Source organism: Biomphalaria glabrata, chromosome 4 (assembly GCF_947242115.1).
Source record: "Biomphalaria glabrata chromosome 4, xgBioGlab47.1, whole genome shotgun sequence".
In the NCBI taxonomy this organism is placed as follows: Eukaryota; Metazoa; Mollusca; class Gastropoda; family Planorbidae; genus Biomphalaria; species Biomphalaria glabrata.
Genome location: NC_074714.1, coordinates 49,895,499 through 49,920,757, shown reverse-complemented (window position 1 = coordinate 49,920,757; position 25,259 = coordinate 49,895,499). Strand labels below are relative to the sequence as shown.

Genomic DNA, 25,259 nt, shown 5'->3' with positions numbered 1-25,259 from the left:
AATACTGTACAGTTTTACGAACCGAAAAAAAAAATCCCTGTAAGTATTCGAAATCTGATTCTCTATTAAGATTTTTTTTAAATCCAAACATATTTTGTTACTAAGATTACAGCAATGGACTGATTAGTTTATGTTCTATACTACCGTTAGTTATATTTTGTTTCTGCTTGTAACTGAAAGTTTCACCATTTGTATTTTGTACAAAGTGTTTCCGCTATGTTACTCATTTCCAAAATAATTATTTTCTCTTGCTGTACAAACTTGAGTTTCAGATCATTGACTCCGTACACTTTCCTTACACTTTTGTTTCCCTGGATTTAAAGTGGCTTAGGTTCCCAGGTTTGAAGTCAAGTTTGAAGTAAATAAATAAATCAGTGACTCCGTGACACTTTCCTTACACTTTGTTTCCCTGGATTTAAAGTGGCTTAGGTTCCCAGGTTTGAAGTCAAGTTTGAAGTAAATAAATAAATCAGTGACTCTTTGACACTTTCCTTACACTTTGTTTCCCTGGATTTAAAGTGGCTTAGGTTCCCAGGTTTGAAGTCAAGTTTGAAGTAAATAAATAAATCAGTGACTCTTTGACACTTTCCTTACACTTTGTTTCCCTGGATTTAAGTGGCTTAGGTTCCCAGGTTTGAAGTCAAGTTTGAAGTAAATAAATAAATCAGTGACTCCGTGACACTTTCCTTACACTTTGTTTCCCTGGATTTAAGTGGCTTAGGTTCCCAGGTTTGAAGTCAAGTTTAAAGTAAATAAATAAATCAGTGACTCTTTGACACTTTCCTTACACTTTGTTTCCCTGGATTTAAGTGGCTTAGGTTCCCAGGTTTGAAGTCAAGTTTAAAGTAAATAAATAAATCAGTGACTCTTTGACACTTTCCTTACACTTTGTTTCCCTGGATTTAAGTGGCTTAGGTTCCCAGGTTTGAAGTCAAGTTTAAAGTAAATAAATAAATCAGTGACTCCGTGACACTTTCCTTACACTTTGTTTCCCTGGATTTAAGTGGCTTAGGTTCCCAGGTTTGAAGTCAAGTTTAAAGTAAATAAATAAATCAGTGACTCCGTGACACTTTCCTTACACTTTGTTTCCCTGGATTTAAGTGGCTTAGGTTCCCAGGTTTGAAGTCAAGTTTGAAGTAAATAAATAAATCAGTGACTCTTTGACACTTTCCTTACACTTTGTTTCCCTGGATTTAAGTGGCTTAGGTTCCCAGGTTTGAAGTCAAGTTTAAAGTAAATAAATAAATCAGTGACTCCGTGACACTTTCCTTACACTTTGTTTCCCTGGATTTAAGTGGCTTAGGTTCCCAGGTTTGAAGTCAAGTTTGAAGTAAAGTTTGAAGTAAATAAATAAATCAGTGACGTCTAAACCGTTTCGGACCTGGGAGCGGGGGGGGGGGGGGGGGGGGGGGGGGGAGCGGGGGTAAACACATGTCCGCAACGCGTGTTAATGTCATCATCAATGAAAAAAAATAGTTTAGTCCAGTGATGCCTAACCTAATTCGACCAGCAAGCCATTTTAATGTCCGACAAATGTGTCGCAGATCACACGAACGAAAAGGTACACAATGAAATTGACCTGAAACTGATTAGAAACAAATTGATCCGGCACTTACATTCGTTAATGGGAGAGTTGAACAACTTTTTCTTTTTGCACGTCATAAATTGGCTTCGTTTCTTCACTTAAAATATAAACAACATTGTAGCTAGCTTACCAGCGACTTATTGGCTTGTCACTTTTTGGTTTATATTCCCTTCGATCCGCCAATCTCTAGGCGTAACTTAATATTTTATTTGCGGCTCTAATCAAGAATGCCGCTTTATTTGTTGTATAATTGCGTGTATATGTTGATGTTAGTTTTAAAAAAGAAAATAGCCACACTTTCATTTTAAAACAATTATGTTGGATTATTATTATGTTTCACACACACAAAAAAGTCCTGGTAGATTCTACATTCAGAATCCTATTTCATAAACGCATAAATGTTAAAGGTACCAATCTATCAGAGAAAAAGTGACGTCTCTAACGTAGATGAGGATATATTTTTCAATCTTTTCTTTTTTGAAGGGGGGATTTTCTACACTTTGTGCTGACGTTTCGGCGGGCTTGATGGAACTACCTCGCGGGTCGAATCTGGCCTGTGGGCTATATTTTGGACATCACTGTTTAAGTCCAAAGAAACTGAGCCTCTGTGGTTTCATTATGCAGGGAGTAAAGGAGCTTCATATGGCAGAGGAAAATAAATCAACAGATTGGCTTACGTCGTTTAGGTGAACGGATTTAGAGGTTTCATAGGTTCTAAGTTGAAGGATTGATCATTTTGATAGGTTTGGAGTAGAAGGATTGATAGGTTTGGAGTAGGAGGGTTGATAGGTTTGGAATAGGAGGATCGATAGGTTCTGCCTGGACTAACCCGAACCATTCATTAGTCTCCAACTAATGTTAAATAATGCACACGTGATGAGATCATCTTGAGGTCACGTATGTGAAAGGTCACGACCTCGTATCCCGTCCCGCGGAACGCATTTTCTCTTCTTTCGTCCCTGCAATTGTGTACTGGCTATCTGCGTGGGCTAAAAATAGAACAACAGTCACGACATTGCCTTACAAGATAGGACGAAAGGGGTCAGCTCGCTGGATGCTACACTGACCTACACAATCAGCTGACGGAAACTGTTTTGTTAGTCACTGACACCAGTACCAGGCAGGGGCTAATTAAGGCAGTGGTTCTCAAACCACATTTGCCTCGATATGCTTTACCTTGCTTTTCAAATATCGACATATATTTTTAAAAGTATTATCGTTACCCTCCATTGGTCGTAAAACGACTACGGCTCATCTCGTTGAGCACTTATCACGTGACTTTAGACATTCCCGTCCCCATACAAAGCAGGTAAAGGTTGCATTTTTTTTTGGTGGTAGAGGAGTCAGCCATTTAATCGTTTGGTACGCGTTTCTTCCCAATTCTTTTTTTTTTTCGCTGTCTATTTGCTTTCTTTGTCACCTTCTTCACCGTGCGGTCTTCATTCATTGGCCTCCTTCAGTCGTAGAACGACTATGGTTCATCTCACACACTTCCTCATGTGGCTGTGGAGCCCTATTTTGGAGAGACACTCCCGTCCACAAATATCGCAGGTTAAGGTGGCTGGCAATTTTTCGCACTGTCCGTTTTTCTTCCAGGGCTGAGACCCATGTTCTTTCGCTATCCATAGCTTTCTTGGTCACCGTCTCTCTCCATCTGGTGCGGTCTAGAGCTATGTCTTCCCAATGGTCAGTATTGATGTTCACTGATTTGAGGTGCGGTCTGGGGCTATGTATTTCCAGTATTCGACATCGATGCCCACCGCTTTGATGTTTTGTTCGATTACATCAACATAGCGAGTGTATTATAAACAACATTTAAGTAAGCCAAACAACATTTAAGTAAGCCAAACAACATTTAAGTAAGCCAAACATTTAAGTAAGCCAAACAACATTTAAGTAAGCCAAACAACATTTAAGTAAGCCAAACATTTAAGTAAGCCAAACAACATTTAAGTAAGCCAAACAACATTTAAGTAAGCCAAACAACATTTAAGTAAGCCAAACAACATTTAAGTAAGCCAAACATTTAAGTAAGCCAAACAACATTTAAGTAAGCCAAACAACATTTAAGTAAGCCAAACAACATTTAAGTAAGCCAAACATTTAAGTAAGCCAAACAACATTTAAGTGAGCCAAACAACATTTAAGTAAGCCAAACAACATTTAAGTAAGCCAAACAACATTTAAGTGAGTCAAACAACATTTAAGTAAGCCAAACAACATTTAAGTAAGCCAAACAACATTTAAGTAAGCCAAACAACATTTAAGTAAGTCAAACAACATTTAAGTAAGCCAAACAACATTTAAGTAAGCCAAAACAATATTTAAGTAAGCCAAACAACATTTAAGTAAGTCAAACAACATTTAAGTAAGTCAAACAACATTTCAGTAAGTCAAACAACATTTAAGTAAGTCAAACAACATTTAAGTAAGAAAAACAACATTTAAGTAAGTCAAACAACATTTAAGTAAGTCAAACAACATTTCAGTAAGTCAAACAACATTTAAGTAAGTCAAACAACATTTAAGTAAGTCAAACAACATTTAAGTAAGCCAAACAACATTTAAGTAAGCCAAACATTTAAGTAAGCCAAAACAATATTTAAGTAAGCCAAACAACACTTAAGTAAGCCAAACAACACTTAAGTAAGCCAAACAACATTTAAGTAAGCCAAACAACACTTAAGTAAGCCAAACAACATTTAAGTAAGCCAAACCACATTTAAGTAAGCCAAACAACATTTAAGTAAGCCAAACCACATTTAAGTAAGCCAAACAACATTAAAGTAAGCCAAACAACATTTAAGTAAGCCAAACAGCATTTAAGTAAGCCAAGCAACATTTAATTAAGCCAAACAACATTTAATTAAGCCAAACAACATTTAAGTAAGCCAAACAACATTTAAGTAAGCCAAACAACATTTAAGTAAGCCTTCTCGGACGAGAGACAATATGAGGGCTCCTATTGCCAGTGCTGTCAGAGTATTTTTCCTTCAGAGAGGCGAGCCGAAGAAACGACGAAAAGATAACTCTAAAGAATGAGCAAATCTCATAATTAAGACTTAAGGCATGGCATGAAAATTGGATGAGAAGCGACAAAACTCGACATGCTTTACTATATTATAAAACTGAGCAAATATGAAGATACCATCAATGTTTTCCCTTAATGTATGTATTATAAACTAATATGAACAAAATAAAAACAAAATACAAGTAAGAAACATGTGAAAAACCTTTATAAAGAAAGAAAAAACCCAAAACTTATTCAAGGGGATGAACTCCGCACTTACAACTATATAATAATGTAGAGTTATTTCCCTTATTCAATATTTAACATAATAATTATAATAATAATTACTTATAATTATGTGACTAGTTGGTTATTTTTAAAAATTGATTCATGTTTTGTTAGATACTTTAAATATTTATCTAATGGGGCTAAACCCTACATACTTAGCCATATCTGTCAATACTGAAGAATTGATTTCCCTTTTTAATATCAAACGAAATAATTAATTGCCAGTAATTAATCGACCAATTGCTTATTTTTTAAAAATTGATTCATGTATTGTCTACTCCAGTGAATAATTGTGTAACTGTAAAGTTTCAATTAGATCCCTGAATGGGTAAGAGAGAAATAACATGTTCACAATTTTTACCAGACAGACAGAAAGACAGACAGACATACAAAAAAGTAGATCTCAGCTTTGTAAAAACCCACTAGAGTCTAGACAGATCCTCTTGGCGTAGAGCTAGTGTGAGTGTTGGGCTCTATACAAAGACAGGGACATTGTGTAGGCCTACATCTCCGTCTACATTCCAAACATTTGTTCCCAGATCCACTGTAATTAAAACGATTTTTCAGTCAATCAAGATATGTAGAAACATAAGGGAAAAAAACTACTTAAAAATCATTTGAAATGAACAAGATTCGAAAATTGAACCAATATTATCACCCAAGTTTAATTCTGACTGAATTCCATCGAATGGTATGTCGCTCCTTTCCAAGGCATGGACTACGGGAAGTAACTCAATTAAAAAACTCAGTCAAGTAAACTAGTAGGGGAGGTACTCTTACAGCATGAGAATGTAACATAAACAAAAAATATATAACAATGTACCTGTTAAAAAAAAAAAAAAAAAAAAAAAAAAAAACACAAAAAAAAAACTAGTCAATTCTTGATAAAAGGTCCATAGAGATCGCAAAGACCTTCCTCCAGGGAACAGTACCAGGAAAAAGAAGAAGAAGAGACAGACAGACAAAATAAAAAATTGGACGGGTCTGCTATTGAAAGAGATACTAAACAAGGCAAAAGACTGAGAGGAATAAAAAAAAAAAGGTCAACAGATCCTGTGTGGTGCCCCAACGGGCTGAGGGATAGATGAAGGTGGAGGTGAAAGTACCTAAAAGCAAACGAAGAACTTGAAACGGGTGCCGCCCTTAATATTCAAAATACTTATAAGACCTTTTCTTCGTGTCTGAAGATTAAGAAAGAGGCTCTGTTTCATGTAGCAACGAAGACTCATCTTTGAACTACATATTTTCTCACCTTTGATGCAGACATAGAACGACACCTACATGCTACCCAAGTCATGGTAGCACTGGCTACAATATTTTTCATAAAAAAAACAACAACGTGGGAAGTGATAGTGCTCTGACCACGGACCCTCCGATTCCACCAATCCGTCTAGCAGCAACACCGCAAGGAGAAAACAGACCATTTGACTATCCAGATGCCTTAAACAAGCAAAATATTTTTTAAGCGTTTTTTTCCAAAAGGAAGCTAATCTTAGGGGAATAACCGCAAAATTCATGCCACATAAGTCAATACTGCATGAAAAAATCTCCCTTTTTTCTAAAAAAAAATACTAAATTATTTAATTGCCACTAATTTGTCATTTATCTTTATTGATCCATCATTGTCATTGGCTTTGCATAATTATGCGAAATTTCAATGGGAATTGTACAAAACGTGATAAGGGAAATAAGTCCATATATACAGCCATAGCTCTCAATAAGTAGCATTTATTTCAATTTTTCGATACTTAATTATCAATACTTAAATAATTATTCATTTTTTTATTGATTCATGTTTTGTTAGGTACCACAAATAGGTGTGTACAATTTTAACTTGATTCGAGAATGTGTGTGGGAGAAATAACGTGTACAAACATTGCACCAGACGGAAAGAGAGTTGATATAAGCTTAGTAAAAAGAATTGTTTTGATAGATTGTAAACTTTGGCCTCTGGTTAGAAAAGCGCTACAATACTATCGACCAGAAAGATTGTATTTACCAATTTCTTTTTAGTGACACAGACGCCGCAGAGGTAACCTTCTAATTAATAGTCTTTAAGAGTTAGGACCTACTAATAGGCCGAAGTTTTGTTTGTAATCTTACAACAGCCAATGTCAATGTGACAAAGTCAGGGGCGGTCTGGGTGTCAAAATCGGCCCGGGCATTTCTATAAAATCCGGCCCACCAATTCTCTATCATGTGATGGGCATCATAGGTGTACCTGTCCTCAAAATCATTGTTAAGTTTGATAATGTATCGATATGCATTCATACTGTTATAACCTTGCCATGCACACCGCCATCCAAGATAGTGCAGAAAGAAGGTGCGCACTATCAGTGACCAGAAGTCGGATGTTGACAGAGGTGACAAACGATTTCCGCCCAAGTAGAGAGCCAATATGGAGATAGATGTTGTTTGTGTACCTGTGATGTCTTGTCAATAAATATCGATGTGCCTCGTTAAGTTTTCTCACTTAAGCTATTACAATACAGTGAACTCTATATCTTTATAAGCAATATAGGTCTTTTTAAATCAGCAATTATGTAGGCCCTAAAAAGATGAAGCCTACTAGTAGCACTGTCTACATTCTACATTTTATTTTCGGAAAATGTGTTTGATTAAAATAGTATTACACTACAATGTCTGTGAAAGATTTTTTTTTAACACGACGCTCAGAGGGCCTTAAAAATAATAATAATAATATAATTAGAATATTATAAAACCTTTAACAATTTGATATGTGCCATGTTTGCTTCGATCAGGCCATTTCGGTGGCCCAACCGGCCCATTTGGGTACCGGCCCACCGGGCATTTGCCCAGATGCCCATATAGCCAGTCCGCCCCTGGACAAAGTCATATCTTGCTTCGTTCTGCTTTGGGAGTATGGTAAGACAGTTCATGTGGAATTGGTTACAGACTGTGAAGATACAAATCTGTTAAGTTACGGTCTGTTCACGCTATTCTACGGCTCAGTTGAGATGTCCTTATCGATATTTGGTTATACGCTGCTTCGACACTATGTAAACACGACGCGGTATTATTGGATTGAGTTACCATGACAACCTCCAATATAACGTTGCACTGTGTTGACTCAAGCGAGAGAAAAAAAAACTACAACTTGTTGGTTTCACCAGGATTTGATCTCAGACTAATCACGTTGACAGTACTTGCGTCATATGACTAGACCAAAACCAAGTCTATATCAAAACAATTTTATTTCACATGTTTATCTCAAACAATGTGTTATGAGTCTTTTTAGCCATTTTGTGACCACGTGACCCCTCCCCCCCTATCTCTGAATCCTTACAAGCCGATTGTCTCCCTTGTCAATTATTTTATTTCTCTTTAGTAGTACACGGAAGTTTGACGACTTTGTTTACATCCCTGTTGTCATAGAAACGCAATTACGAACGCAAACAGTACTTTTTCTTTTTACAACAGATAATAGAGCTTATGTACTCTTGCTGGCTCAATCTGAGTCGTAATTTATTAGATCGTCCACTATGACCTAACACCTCGCTGTTTCGTTGAATATTACAACCATTTTGTATTTTTAAGGCAAGGAAACAAAGAATCTTTCAATTTACAAGAAAATAGATACGCTCGTATTAAAGATAATTTCTAACCGTTACGTTCCGTCAGACGTGAGCCGGAGAGACAAACACATTAGAGCTTACAAACATTTACAAGTGAGTACTATACTTTACAAAAAAAAAAAATTAAAAATAAAAAAATTAAAAAGATGAAATATTTTGTTTTTGTGTTAAAAAAACAACAAGCCCGTAAAACTTCCTTATTAACTCAGTATTGCCTCAAAAGAGTAACTTTCTCGTGTAGTATCCAAGACGTCATATGAGTTATTGCCTCATCTGCAGCTTCCGGTTTCGTTTCTTCGTGAGTTTCCGGAAAATCCTGTTGATGATCTCTACATTTCCGCTTTCCTTCCGGTGTTGACGACACTTACTCCCCTTCTCTATTTGTCAAAATGGTGGCAGACGACGAGATTAACATAATTCTGTCATCATAGGTGAAGAAATGATGTCATCGATGATAGCGTTCTTTGATGGCTGAGATAGATGACGCTGGAGGGACGTTGTAATCCAAAGCCAATCATCTTCTTTTTTGAAGTAAAGTCTGTATTATATAAGATAAGATAAGATAAGATAATCGAAAAAAATAAGTGTCAGATATAAATCTCAGCATCAAACTGTTTGTGACCTTGTGCTTTAAGTAAAATATTAATAATTAAATTTTAACAATTGGTTTCTAAGGGCAATAACCTGATTGATTGTCGCCCAACCTTCGAGCAGAAGTTTTAATAAGCGGATTAGCACCGCATGATTCACGTGATTGCACCCGATTATTACACTCGGAACGTACTCGGACGTAATTTAGGCCTCATTTTCGTAATTTTTCACATGATACTTTGTGTAGGCTAGATGACAAACCTTATTGTTATCATATCCTTACATAGTTTCGTAATAGCATCAAGTCAGGGGGTAGGAAATGTCCCACAGGCCGTAGTTTGGGAATCCCTCCTCCGATTGGTCTCTCCTCCCATGTCTAATAAGTACCTAGCGTACGTTGGAGAAGTAAAGGCGGTTGGTCGTTGTGCTGGTCACATGACCTCCTCGTTAAACCATGAGGAAGACGAGCTTTGCATCACCTGCCCCATAGATCGCGAGGTCTAAAGGAGTTTCTTTAACTTTTGACGAGTCATGACAGAAAGAAGAAAACTTAGAATGCCAGATTTAAAGTAAAAGTTGAATGCAGTGTTTTTTGTTTGAAGTGTAAAGAAAAGACATCTCGTTGTTATCTAGAGATTCCATTCGTATCACTGTTGCTTTGTTCAAAATGTAGTTTACTGTTTATTTTTGGTCGCGACGACATTGAATAAATCGTATGCTGGACCCAACTCCAGGGCAAATCTAAGCATTTTCATATTAGACTTAAATTATTATTTTTTGTTTTAAGTCCAAAAGGTCAATAGTTGAACTGTTAGGTCTTCGACAAAGTTCTAGTTGCACTATAATATAAGTAAAGTCTAGTTGAATTGTGGTAAAAGTATAGTTGGACTGTGATAAAAGTCTAGTTGAATTGTGGTAAAAGTATAGTTGGACTGTGATAAAAGTCTAGTTGAATTGTGGTAAAAGTATAGTTGGACTGTGATAAAAGTCTAGTTGAATTGTGGTAAAAGTATAGTTGGACTGTGATAAAAGTCTAGTTGAATTGTGGTAAAAGTATAGTTGGACTGTGATAAAAGTCTAGTTGAATTGTGGTAAAAGTATAGTTGGACTGTGATAAAAGTCTAGTTGAATTGTGGTAAAAGTATAGTTGGACTGTGATAAAAGTCTAGTTGAATTGTGGTAAAAGTATAGTTGGACTGTGATAAAAGTCTAGTTAAATTGTGGTAAAAGTCTAGTTGGACTGTGATAAAAGTCTAGTTGGACTATGATAAAAGTCTAGTTGGACTGTGATAAAAGTCTAGTTGAATTGTGATAAAAGTCTAGTTGAGTTGTTTGGAGAGGCACCCACTCAGAACAAAAATCCACAAAACTGGCACAAAAAACCGTCTCAAAAGGACCAATTTTATACAGGAATCTCTAAACCTAAAAAAGAAACACCAACTTGAAAAAATTACTCTGGAATCCTCGATACACTATAATGAATCTCCACCCTGGGACGAAAGCCCTCTTCCTACTATAAGGGACCATATTGAAAACATAAAAAGAAAATCTGATTACAGACCAACAGAGCTCAAGGAAATAGTGAACTGTTTTCTACATACCAATTACCCTAGCAATCAGTGGATCAGAGTTTACACGGATGGCTCATCCCATAAAGCCACCACTAATGGAGGAGCTGGAATACTTATCGAATGGCCAGATGGAGAAAAACTAGAAAAATCCTTTGCAACTGGAGAGCTCTCTGACAGTCACAGAGCAGAAAGGGAAGCACTAGCACTAGCTGCTACCATGCTAGCAAATCATCCAAGTTCCCCTCACAGTCAGATTGTCTTTCTAACAGACGCAAAAACAACCCTCCAAAGCCTGCAAAACTCTGATTCCCCTTATATTAAAAACCTCAGAACAGCACTCACAAAGCTCAACCACAACAGCAAAAAAACTGTTATTCAATGGATACCAGCTCACATACAACTAGCAGGAAATGAGAAGGCTGACACACTCGCCAAGAGTGGGAGAACAAACTCACAAGTAAACTCTGCACTCTATCCAGAAGAAATGAAGAAATTAATTGTAGATAAAATAAATGAGAAATGGACGAGCTCCCATCCAAATCACAAGAAAGATGATGCTTACTATAAGCTATCCCGACAAGACCAACGTCTAATCTTTCGACTCAGGACCGGACACAACAGAATGCGACAACACATGTTCCGGAAGCTCAAAATTGGAACCAGTGAAATCTGCCCATGTGGAGTATCACCAGAAAATGCCGACCACGTCCTCCAAAACTGCTCTCTCTACCAAGAGGCCCGTATAAGACATTGGCCCCAAATCACCCCAATAGAAAGAAAACTATATGGAGAGCTCCCTGATTTGGAAACCACTGCGCAGTTCATCTCATGTATTGGTCTAGTCATATGAACACTCCAACATAACAATGAGAACGATGAAGAAGAAGAAGTAGTTGAGTTGTGATAAAAGTCTAGTTGAATTCTGGTAAAAGTCTAGTTGGACTGTGATAAAAGTCTAGTTGGACTGTGGTAAAAGTCTAGTTGGACTGTGATAAAAGTCTAGTTGGACTGTGATAAAAGTCTAGTTGGACTGTGATAAAAGTCTAGTTGGACTGTGATAAAAGTCTAGTTGGACTGTGATAAAAGTCTAGTTGGACTGTGATAAAAGTCTAGTTGGACTGTGATAAAAGTCTAGTTGAATTGTGGTAAAAGTCTAGTTGAATTGTGATAAAAGTCTAGTTGAAATGTGGTAAAAGTCTAGTTGGACTGTGATAAAAGTCTAGTTGGACTGTGATAAAAGTCTAGTTGGACTGTGATAAAAGTCTAGTTGGACTGTGATAAAAGTCTAGTTGGACTGTGATAAAAGTCTAGTTGGACTGTGATAAAAGTCTAGTTGAATTGTGGTAAAAGTCTAGTTGAATTGTGGTAAAAGTCTAGTTGGACTGTAATCAAAGTCTAGTTGGACTGTGATAAAAGTCTAGTTAGACTGTGATAAAAGTCTAGTTGGACTGTGATAAAAGTCTAGTTGAATTGTGGTAAAAGTCTAGTTGAATTGTGATAAAAGTCTAGTTGGACTGTGATAAAAGTCTAGTTGAATTGTGACAAAAGTCTAGTTTGACTGTGATAAAAGTCTAGTTGAATTGTGGTAAAAGTCTAGTTGAATTGTGGTAAAAGTCTAGTTGGACTGTGATAAAAGTCTAGTTGGACTGTGATTAAAGTCTAGTTGAATTGTGACAAAAGTCTAGTTTGACTGTGATAAAAGTCTAGTTGAATTGTGGTAAAAGTCTAGTTGAATTGTGGTAAAAGTCTAGTTGGACTGTGATAAAAGTCTAGTTGGACTGTGATAAAAGTCTAGTTGAATTGTGACAAAAGTCTAGTTTGACTGTGATAAAAGTCTAGTTGGACTGTGATAAAAGTCTAGTTGGACTGTGATAAAAATCTAGTTGGACTGTGATAAAAGTCTAGTTGGACTGTGATAAAAGTCTAGTTGGACTGTGATAAAAGTCTAGTTGGACTGTGATAAAAGTCTAGTTGGACTGTGATAAAAGTCTAGTTGGACTGTGATAAAAGTCTAGTTGGACTGTGATAAAAGTCTAGTTGGACTGTGATAAAAGTCTAGTTGGACTGTGATAAAAGTCTAGTTGGACTGTGATAAAAGTCTAGTTGGACTGTGATAAAAGTCTAGTTGAACTGTGATAAACTTCTAAAAAGAAAACAACTGAACAGAACACGTGCTAAACATAAAGTGCAGGACACAAAGGCGTGCGGATACATTTGTCTGAGAAGGGGTCTGGAAGTGGGTGGTTAGGTTAGGTAAATTACTAAAGAAGTACGCCTGGGGGGGGGGGGGCAAGAACTGGTAAGAACCTAATAGACAATATGTGTAATGGACAATATGTGTAATGGACAATATGTGTAATGGACAATATGTGTAATGTATATTATGTGTAATATATATTATGTATTATGAACAATATGTGTAATTGGCAATATGTGTAATGGACAATATGTGTAATGGACATTATGTGTAACTGACAATATGTGTAATGGACAATATATGTAAAGGACAATATGTGTAATGGACAATATGTGTAATTGGCAAAATGTGTAATGGGCATTATGTGTAATGGACATAATGGACATTATGTGTAATAGACAATATGTGTGATGGACAATATATGTAATGGACAATATGTGTAATGGACAATATATGTAATTGACATTATGTGTAATGGACATTATGTGTAATGGACAATATGTACACATGACAGTTCAAACCCTTTTTAGTGACCCTCCTTGAAGGGCTGCTAATTGCATCTCACAAGATAATGAAAAGCGTTATTGAAAGACTAAGTTCACCTTTGTCTTGCTTCTAAAAGAGGCAGCGGCTTGTTTTGATTGCCAAGTATTCCCCCGCCCCCCACCCGTTATCAAGCATAACCACACAAGCTCGATTTCACTAGGGTTCAATTAAGCATAACTGATTTAAATAGTTAATTTATAAAATCGTTTACTTACAATTATCTAATAGTGAATGAATGTTAAGGGTAGACAATTCATACAAATGTACATGAAAGATTCCCACTAGGGTATCTTGGTGTTTCAAATGTATAAATTGGAGAAACATGAAAATATTTCATTCAACTCCACATCAAAGTTTTATTATGTGTTTCTTATAGTGGTGAAAAGTTTGTCGAGCCAGTATGTACATAATTAAAAACCTGTTTTAGTTACTTATTATAAGATTTAAAATACCAATAGCGTATCGCTTTTTGATTTTAATAGGTGGTATCTATTGACAGAGTACAAATGCTCTCCTAAAAAAAAAAAAAGGTTATTGGTTAGAGTAATTATATTAAAGAATTGTTATTTCAATAACATGTGAATAGTAATAAGCATCCGTCAAAAAGCTAGATCTGGCCCATACATAAACATTCAGGAGGTCCACCTTTAAGTTGACCACGCGATGAAACATTTGGGAGGTCCACCTGTTAGTAGACCACACGTTTAGGAAACACGCCGGTTAATCGATCATGTAATCAAACACCGAAACCGATCAAGAAAAACTTGAGACAAACAATGTACGGTATTAGAAACCGCAAAACGTTTTTTTAGACCAGTGTTTCTCAAAGCTTTTACCAAATAACGGAACACTTTGCACATTCTGACTATTTAGCGGATTATTTTTTTTTTAGAGAGATTAATTCAAGCGATGGCCTACTAGCTAACTATTCCAGTAGTTCGTGGTAACACCTATTCAGGCGTCGTGGAACACCAGGGTTCCTCGGAATACAGTTTGGGAAACATTGCTTTAGACCACCAGTTTCAGGCTTAGAGGGGGAAAAAATGCGTTTTACGAAGTCCCCAATTGAGTCCCGTTCCCTACGTTACATTTATTTATTGTTTTGTCTTAGAATCATATGGAAAGAAATTGTTCTCGTTTATTTGATTCCTTTCGACCCGGGCATGTTACCCTGTCTCATAGTGGCGCCCGGGTGGAAACGATCGTAGGAGGAAACGATTAGGCTAAAGGGTAGCAAAACAAGACTCCCGTGGGGGTGCCTATAAGGGGGTGCGAGAGTATCCTCATTGCGCTGTGCGGAGTTGTAAAAAAGCTCCCACAACCTTGTCACAATCCAAGAGCTGTTCCTCAATGGGCCGTTACAAAAATGGCGTGTCCCGCACGGTTAGCCTGGTATAAAAAAGGAAAATGGCGGGGGTCCTTGTATATGCGGCCCATTGCCGAGAGTCTGACCCACCCGCCAGACAAAACAGTGTACACTGTTTTCATTCAGGCCGGTGAGGGGGAGCTCTTGTTCACCTTTGCTGGCCTAGAGTTCCAAGATCCGAGGGCTCAACTCTACCTGACAGTTTAAGAAGAAGAAGATTCCTTTCGAATGTAGAGAAATGACAGTGCTACAAAATATCTCTCCTTGCTCCCTCTTCTCTCTCTCAAAATAAATCCTAGATCTGTATCTTTTTTTTACTCTATTAGGATTAGGTGTTTGTTTATTTGAAGCGCGTCTAAAAGGAAGCGGAAATGACGTATGGCAAATAAAAAATAACTTTCCTGGTGGAAAAAAATATTCGCTTCAAACATACGGAGTTTTCCGCAATCTCTATTTATGATTTCTAGAACATGGTGGAGAAACTAAGAAATAGCAAGCTGTCTGGTCTATCCGGTGTACAAAATAGAGAATGTGTTGATAAGCTGTGTTTTTAAAAAGTTGCTTGATAATCTTCGTACACATTATAGCTCTGAAGAATCATTTTTTTAAGCTCTTCTGTTTGACACTTTTGTTTAGTTGGAAATTTCGAAATTCAATGAGCGTCCTTGACATTGCTAAGTTTTGCTTCCCAACTTAGACGGCGGCTTTTTGTGGAAATACCGAAAATAAAAAAAACACACAAAGGTTTGATAGAGAGCTTGCGCGGGTTAGAAGTGAGACCAAAGGTCGATCACACCGGGGGAAATCCCCCATATTCATTCTCTGTACCACATCATTCCCCTTGAGGCTGTTGTGTAAATAGTGACATGTTGGATTTTCTTCCATCCCGGCCAGTGCAATATGACTTTAGGCGCCAATCACGGGTTCTGTTTTGCTTCCTTAGCGGCCTAATCGTCTCCCCTAACGACCGATTCCAGCCGAGCGCCACACTGAGGTTGAGAAGTGCTGCTCGGGATCAGGTCTTTGGATCTATTGGCATAAGTCATATTTTAAAAGATTGTTCAAACAATAATATTAATATAATTTCAGATCCACACATTTATTTCATGTCTACTCCACACATTTACTTTATGTCTACTCCACACATTTATTTCATATCTACTCCACACATTTACTTTATGTCTACTCCACACATTTATTTCATATCTACTCCACACATTTACTTTATGTCTACTCCACACATTTACTTTATGTCTACTCCACACATTTATTTCATGTCTACTCCACACATTTACTTTATGTCTACTCCACACATTTATTTCATGTCTACTCCACACATTTATTTCATGTCTACTCCACACATTTACTTTATGTCTACTCCACACATTTACTTTATGTCTACTCCACACATTTATTTCATGTCTACTCCACACATTTATTTTATGTCTACTCCACACATTTACTTTATGTCTACTCCACACATTTATTTCATGTCTACTCCACACATTTATTTCATGTCTACTCCACACATTTATTTCATATCTACTCCACACATTTACTTTATGTCTACTCCACACATTTATTTTATATCTACTCCACACATTTATTTCATATCTACTCCACACATTTACTTTATGTCTACTCCACACATTTATTTTATGTCTACTCCACACATTTATTTTATATCTACTCCACACATTTACTTTATGTCTACTCCACACATTTACTTTATGTCTACTCCACACATTTATTTTATATCTACTCCACACATTTATTTCATATCTACTCCACACATTTATTTTATGTCTACTCCACACATTTATTTCATATCTACTCCACACATTTATTTTATGTCTACTCCACACATTTATTTTATGTCTACTCCACACATTTACTTTATGTCTACTCCACACATTTATTTCATATCTACTCCACACATTTATTTCATGTCTACTCCACACATTTATTTTATGTCTACTCCACACATTTATTTTATGTCTACTCCACACATTTACTTTATGTCTACTCCACACATTTATTTCATATCTACTCCACACATTTATTTTATGTCTACTCCACACATTTATTTTATGTCTACTCCACACATTTATTTTATGTCTACTCCACACATTTACTTTATGTCTACTCCACACATTTATTTCATATCTACTCCACACATTTATTTTATGTCTACTCCACACATTTACTTTATGTCTACTCCACACATTTACTTTATGTCTATTCCACACATTTACTTTATGTCTACTCCACACATTTACTTTATGTCTACTCCACACATTTATTTTATGTCTACTCCACACATTTACTTTATATCTACTCCACACATTTATTTCATGTCTACTCCACACATTTATTTCATATCTACTCCACACATTTATTTTATGTCTACTCCACACATTTATTTTATATCTACTCCACACATTTATTTCATATCTACTCCACACATTTATTTTATGTCTACTCCACACATTTATTTTATGTCTACTCCACACATTTATTTCATGTCTACTCCACACATTTATTTCATGTCTACTCCACACATTTATTTTATGTCTACTCCACACATTTATTTTATGTCTACTCCACACATTTACTTTATGTCTACTCCACACATTTATTTCATGTCTACTCCACACATTTATTTCATGTCTACTCCACACATTTATTTCATATCTACTCCGCACATTTACTTTATGTCTACTCCACACATTTATTTTATATCTACTCCACACATTTATTTCATATCTACTCCACACATTTACTTTATGTCTACTCCACACATTTATTTTATGTCTACTCCACACATTTATTTTATATCTACTCCACACATTTACTTTATGTCTACTCCACACATTTACTTTATGTCTACTCCACACATTTATTTTATATCTACTCCACACATTTATTTCATATCTACTCCACACATTTATTTTATGTCTACTCCACACATTTATTTTATATCTACTCCACACATTTATTTCATATCTACTCCACACATTTATTTTATGTCTACTCCACACATTTATTTTATGTCTACTCCACACATTTATTTTATGTCTACTCCACACATTTACTTTATGTCTACTCCACACATTTATTTCATATCTACTCCACACATTTACTTTATGTCTACTCCACACATTACTTTATGTCTACTCCACACATTTATTTTATGTCTACTCCACACATTTACTTTATATCTACTCCACACATTTATTTCATGTCTACTCCACACATTTATTTCATATCTACTCCACACATTTATTTTATGTCTACTCCACACATTTATTTTATATCTACTCCACACATTTATTTCATATCTACTCCACACATTTATTTTATGTCTACTCCACACATTTATTTTATGTCTACTCCACACATTTATTTCATGTCTACTCCACACATTTATTTCAAGTCTACTCCACACATTTACTTTATGTCTACTCCACACATTTATTTCATGTCTACTCCACACATTTACTTTATGTCTACTCCACACATTTACTTTATGTCTACTCCACACATTTATTTTATGTCTACTCCACACATTTACTTTATGTCTACTCCACACATTTATTTCATGTCTACTCCACACATTTATTTCATGTCTACTCCACACATTTATTTCATATCTACTCCACACATTTACTTTATGTCTACTCCACACATTTATTTTATGTCTACTCCACACATTTATTTTATGTCTACTCCACACATTTACTTTATGTCTACTCCACACATTTACTTTATGTCTACTCCACACATTTATTTTATGTCTACTCCACACATTTATTTTATGTCTACTCCACACATTTACTTTATGTCTACTCCACACATTTATTTTATGTCTACTCCACACATTTACTTTATGTCTACTCCACACATTTATTTCATGTCTACTCCACACATTTACTTTATGTCTACTCCACACATTTACTTTATGTCTACTCCACACATTTATTTCATGTCTACTCCACACATTTAGTTCACATCTGCTCCAAAAATTCGTTGTAAGTTATGTTTAACTAATCTATAAAAGCAAAACTTACAGATATATTTGTGAAACTTTTGCTAGTTTGACCTTCTGACCTTCCAACGATTAGCGTTTGCGTTAAAGACAAATCTGTTGTGTTATCTCAAGCCTGTCAAACACACACATAACAGAGTGCAGTGACAGATGGTGTTAATGACATAAAATATATTTGTTCAGTTGATATTAACAGCTGTGTGACAGGTAAATAAGTTAACATCCAGCCAACAGGTGAGACTGATTAACCCTTAAGCTGCTGAGTTGTTTTACAATGAGTGCCCTCAAAATGGAATTACAACTCTGATGTTTAGAGGCTAAACTATCACACGCGTTTTAAGGGTTAAGAGCTCTAGACAAGTGTAACTCATACCTCCGCACTTTCTTTCAATCCGTTACATAAACACACACACATAAACTCAATTTCCATAAGAGACATTTTGGTTATTTAAAGAAATGAACATTAGAATTATTCTAAGTGTAGTCTAAACATAAACCAATAAGGAGAAGATAACATACTTGAAATGTGAACTATTTACATACATTGGTTTCTGGGAAAACAGCGTAATAGGAGGATTTTTGTTTGTTTTTGGTCTAGAAAAAGCTGAAAGTTGAACTTTGACCCATAATAGAATCAACATAGAAGACAATAATACATATTCAATTCCAGGAGAGGCTCAGGGCCGGCTATCACATTATTCAAAACTAGGAACCATTTTGCCCGGTTTTGTTTTACAATTTCCATAAGAGACATTTTGGTTGTTTAAAGAAATTAACATTTGAATCATTCTAAGTGTAGTCTAAACATAAACCAATAAGGAGAAGATAAAATACTTGAAATGTGAACTATTTACATACATTGGTTTCTGGGAAAACAGCGTAATAGGAGGATTTTTTTTTGTCTAGAAAAAGCTGAAAGTTGAACTTTGACCCATAATAGAATCAACATAGAAGACAATAATACATATTCAATTCCCGGAGAAGCTCAGGGCCTGCTATCACATTATTCAAAACTAGGAACCATTTTGCCCGGTTTTGCTTTACTTATCACTTTCTCGCCATGTCAAATGATTCTTGTTTGGTTATAAGAGTTGTTTGGTTCTAAGAGTTGTTTGGGTCAGCAGCTGCTGACCGGGAAAAGTGGAGTCACAACATCCCTCTGTGAAATTCAATGGACAGATGATGATGATAATGAAGATGATGATGATGATGGGCTTAGAACTGCCAGGTTTGAACCCTGGCCAATATCTCTCGGTGCGCACATAACTCATGAATTCTCATGACCTAGTGTTGATGTTGGTGGTCTGTTAGGGTGTAGCCACAAGGACACCATCGGAATGTCTTGAACCTTGACCCTACCAACCAGCAGACGGAAGCACATGAAAGAGCCTCATGGTGTCGCGCTGTAAAGACTGTAGCGACAAACGCTCAGGACATGAGAACAGCGCTGGCAGAAGAAAAGCTCCACAGAAATAAAATCAAAGCAATTGACAAAAGATCTAGTTAGATTAGCCTACCTAGCGTGCAGCCGAGCATTCCGGGTTCACATAGGTGTCACCAGCCACATAAGGTCAAAATCGCATTGAAAACCCCATAGATGACAACAGTGGTCATCGTCGTCCCACAATAGCTTTAGGCAGCTCATCCAACTTACCATGGAGTCACATTTCTCGTTTATTTTTTGCTTCATTTTATCTTATCTCTTATCTTATATTTTACAGACGTTACTTCAAAAAATAAGATAAATACTCCCTACGCATTTCACGTGTCAATGCATGTTAATCAATGACTTAAACTTTGCAAAGTCGTTGGTTTTCCTGGCTGATTCAGGCAACCCATTCCATTCTCTAATGGCACTAGGGAAGAAGGGGCACTTGTACGAATTTGTTCTAGCGTATGAAATAAGAAATGTGCCTCTATCTTTGTGTCTTTCTGAGTATTTCATTAGGTTTTGTTTTTCTATTTGTAAATTAAGTTTCAGTGTTTTATGTATTATAGATTCTTTACATTTTATTCTTCTGTCCTGAAGTGTCTCTAAGTTTAGTGATTGTACTAAAGGTGTTACTCTAATCAAATTGGAATATGCGTTCTTATCTTATCTTATCTTATCTTATATAATACAGACGTTACTTCAAAAAAGAAGATGATTACGTCCTACGCGTCGTGCATTTTAGTCATGCATATTAACAAATGACCTAAATTCTGCAAGTCACTGGTTTTCCTTAATAGCTCAGGCAACCCATTCCATGCTCTAATAGCGCTAGGGAAGAAGGAGTGTTTGTACAAATTTGTCCTAGCATATGGAACGAGGAATGTGCCTTTATCTTTGTGTCTTTCAGAGTATTTTATTAGATTTTGTTTTAGTATTTGAAGATGATGGTTCAGAGTTTGATGAATAATTGCTAATGCTGTATTTTGTATTTGTTCTAGTTTCTTTATGAGTTTATGTTTTCTGAAGTTGAGGGATCCCAAACTGAGGATGCATATTTTAATAGTGACCTAACTAAATAACATTTTAGTTTTATAATTTTGTTTGATTTGTAAAAATTGTATTTAATAAACTCGAAGGTTTTGCTTGATTTTGTAATAATTTCATTGATCTAGGCATTCCATGATTACTTTTCATTTATTATTACTTCTGACGTGTCCAAACGAGAGTTTAAACCTAACAATTGGCTAAGTTAGAGAATAATAAAATTTGAAAAAAAAAAACAGAAGAAAAAAAAATTAGAACGTTTGGTCTAGTCATCGGAGACTGATTCATCTTCAAGCTCTAGTCTGGTACCCTCCCTTTAGCCAGATTTCTCTGGTATGTGGATGAGATAATCAAGGGTTGCATCCCTCTCTTCTAAAGTTGTCTTCCCTTGAGAGGCTATGCAAATTGTGCTTGACAAGTTTATCGATTCTTATAGCCTACGTCAGGTCATTTTGTTTCGTTCTTTAGTTCATACATTTATTGATATCAATATCGAAAATAGACAAAAAAAAAGGTTTTGTTAAGTATACATAAAAAAAGAAATTCCAGAGTAATAAAATATAATATGTTGATAATAAGATCTGCTAACTTGTTTGTTAGCATTTCATGGGTGGCAAAATGTGGATGGTAAAGGTCAAATCAATATATACTTTATGCCGTTTCCTGACAGCCAGTAAGTCTAAAAACATATTTAGAAAGTGATGTATTGCTGAAACATAAAAGATTTGTGAATTGATTGTATCCTCTAAACTGGTGTTACATACAAGGCGTAGGCCTATTGTTTCTTTATTGTATCCTCTAAACTGGTGTTACATACAAGGCGTAGGCCTATTGTTTCTTTATTGTATCCTCTAAACTGGTGTTACATACAAGGCGTAGACCTACTGTTTCTTTATTGTAGCCTCTAAACTGGTGTTACATACAAGGCGTAGGCCTATTGTTTCTTTATTGTAGCCTCTAAACTGGTGTTACATACAAGGCGTAGGCCTATTGTTTCTTTATTGTAGCCTCTAAACTGGTGTTACATACAAGGCGTAGACCTACTGTTTCTTTATTGTAGCCTCTAAACTGGTGTTACATACAAGGCGTAGGCCTATTGTTTCTTTATTGTAGCCTCTAAACTGGTGTTACATACAAGGCGTAGGCCTATTGTTTCTTTATTGTAGCCTCTAAACTGGTGTTACATACAAGGCGTAGACCTACTGTTTCTTTATTGTAGCCTCTAAACTGGTGTTACATACAAGGCCTAGACCTACTGTTTCTTTATTGTAGCCTCTAAACTGGTGTTACATACAAGGCGTAGACCTACTGTTTCTTTATTGTAGCCTCTAAACTGGTGTTACATACAAGGCGTAGACCTACTGTTTCTTTATTGTAGCCTGTAATCTGGTTTTACATACTCAATCTCTCTTCTAACCATCTCTTTCTTTTCTTACCATCTCTTCTCTTTCTTTCTATTATTACAATTCATTTTGTTTTGCACTCTCTTTCTCTCATTGGCTATTATTTTCTTTCTTTCTCTCTTTCGCTCGCTCCATCTTCTTCTCTATGTTTCCACATATCTAGTTGAGACTCGGGTCGTTTCCTCTCTACGTTCATTTTTGACGAGGCTTCTATCAACTCTCTGGTCTATCAGTCTGGTACAAGTCTTGTACACGTTATATCTCTCACTTCGTATTCATGGATCAAACTTTGGACAATTTATGAATCATTAAAAAACAACAACTAACCAATTAGTTAATTAATTTGTGGTACTTAATTAGTTTTTTCTAGATAGGTGTCAGTGAACATAGTCAGGTCTTAAGAAAGGTGTCAGGGTATATAGTCAGGTCTTAAGACAGGTGTCAGGGTACATAGTCAGGTCTTAAGACAGGTGTCAGGGGACATAGTCAGGTCTTAAGAAAGGTGTCAGGGAACATAGTCAGGTCTTAAGACAGGTGTCAGGGGACATAGCCAGGTCTTAAGAAAGGTATCAGGGGACATAGTCAGGTCTTAAGAAAGGTGTCAGGGTACATAGTCAGGTCTTAAGACAGGTGTCAGTGTACATAGTCAGGTCTTAAGAAAGGTGTCAGGGTATATAGTCAGGTCTTAAGACGGGTGTCAGGGTACATAGTCAGGTCTTAAGACGGGTGTCATTGTCTTGTTAAAGACGTATTTGTTCGAGCCTGCTCTAATGGTGACTTGACCTCACAGTGGAACAGTTCCAAATGGTTTGGGATGGCAACACGAGCCTGTTCCAATATTGACTTGACCTCACAGTGGAACAGTTCCAAATGGTTTGGGATGGCCACACAAGCCTGCTCTAATGGTGACTTGACCTCACACTGGAACAGTTTCAAATGGTTTGGGATGGCCACACGAGCCTGCTCTAATGTTGACTTGACCTCACACTGGAACAGTTCCAAATGGTTTGGGATAACAACACGAGCCTGCTCTAATGGTGACTTGACCTCACACTGGAACAGTTCCAAATGGTTTGGGATGGCCACACGAGCCTGCTCTAATGGTGACTTGACCTCACACTGGAACAGTTCCAATGGTTTGGGATGGCCACACGAGCCTGCTTGTAGCTTATCGTTAACTTTGTGAGCTTGCGGTACACACTTTCTTGTCTCTTAAAGTAACAGCATTTAACGGATCGATACTGAGAACCGTTGTATTAGGTTACATTATCGATTCCACAGAATACATACACACCACAAGTGTACACTCTCTCTTTCTCTCTCTCACACACACACACACACACTGTATATTCACATACACATTCGTGTCCACGTCTAGTAATCGAGCAGCAAGATGTCTGCAGCTTCACAAGTATCGTGGGAATAAATGAAATCTATTTCAATAGAACTCGCTAAAAAGAAATCAAATCTGGTGTACATAGTAGACATTTGGAGGTTGGAACTGGGACAAAGACTCCCCGTGTTGAAGAGATACACTCTAGACACCCAAAGGTCAACTTACTGATCGACTTATTGACGCTCTTATTGGTCATTTTATTTATTTATTTGAAACAAATGGATAGTTTGGAACAAATAAAAGAGAAATCAACAAAGTTCTAAATTCTAATCATGTTTACTATAGTTCTTTTTTTTTTAAACTGCTCATTATAAGGTAGTTTTATTACACAGTTTCATTAACTCTTCTTTTACTTCATTCAAGCCTTCAAGCTCAATATTATCACAGTGGAAAACAAAACTTGATATATCAGTGGAAAATAAAACTTGATATAGATCTATCAGTGGAAAATAAAATTTGATGTTTCAGTGGAAAACAAAAATTGATAGGACCTACATCAGTTGAAAACAAAACTTGATGTATCAGTGGAAAATAAAATTTGATGTTTCAGTGGAAAACAAAAATTGATAGGACCTACATTAGTTGAAAACAAAACTTGATGTATCAGTGGAAAATGGAAAACATAACTTGATCTATAAGTGGAAAATAAAACTTAATGTAGCAATGGAAAACAAAACTTGATAAAGATCTATCAGTAAACTTGATGTATCAGTGGAAAACAAAACTTGATATAGATCTATCAGTGGATGATGAGATTATTTATTATATGTTTATTTTCCAAGTTTCGCACTTTTCTTAAGACATGAAGAATTCAACGTGACCTTTGACCTAGTCTCGGCCGAGTTCGAACTCGGAATCATCGTGACGACGGTCTGAAGTGCATTCCACTCGACCAGACAGCCACTTTTTAGGCTAAATATTTTAAAGTGCGTATCGCGGTCTACATCGTACACAGGTGACTTACTGTTATTGTTAGCTTAATTAATCAGGTGAAAACATTATAAGACAGTCATTTATCCAATCAATGGTTACGTTTATGACCCAACTGCAACTTGTTACCGTCTATAAGATGTTAAGAGGCAAATCAAACAATGTTTGGTTGTTTCATATACACACAGATCATTTATATCCAAATAAATTGTTCGTTTTAACGAACGTATTGAGAGTACTCTCAAAACCAACAATC

General features: G+C 36.2%; 1 protein-coding gene across 1 annotated transcript in view; it reads right to left on the bottom strand.

Moving 5' to 3' along the window:
- Positions 1–24,269, bottom strand: part of LOC129925977 (mucin-3B-like) — a 32,709-nt gene extending 8,440 nt beyond the window's left edge. The window contains exons 1-2 of the mRNA XM_056027584.1: positions 24,239–24,269; positions 23,466–23,888 (exon numbers count right to left, since the gene is read on the bottom strand). Coding sequence (XP_055883559.1) covers positions 23,466–23,888; positions 24,239–24,269 — 454 coding nt within the window. The remainder of the gene's footprint in view (positions 1–23,465; positions 23,889–24,238) is intronic.
- Positions 24,270–25,259: the final 990 nt, after the last annotated feature.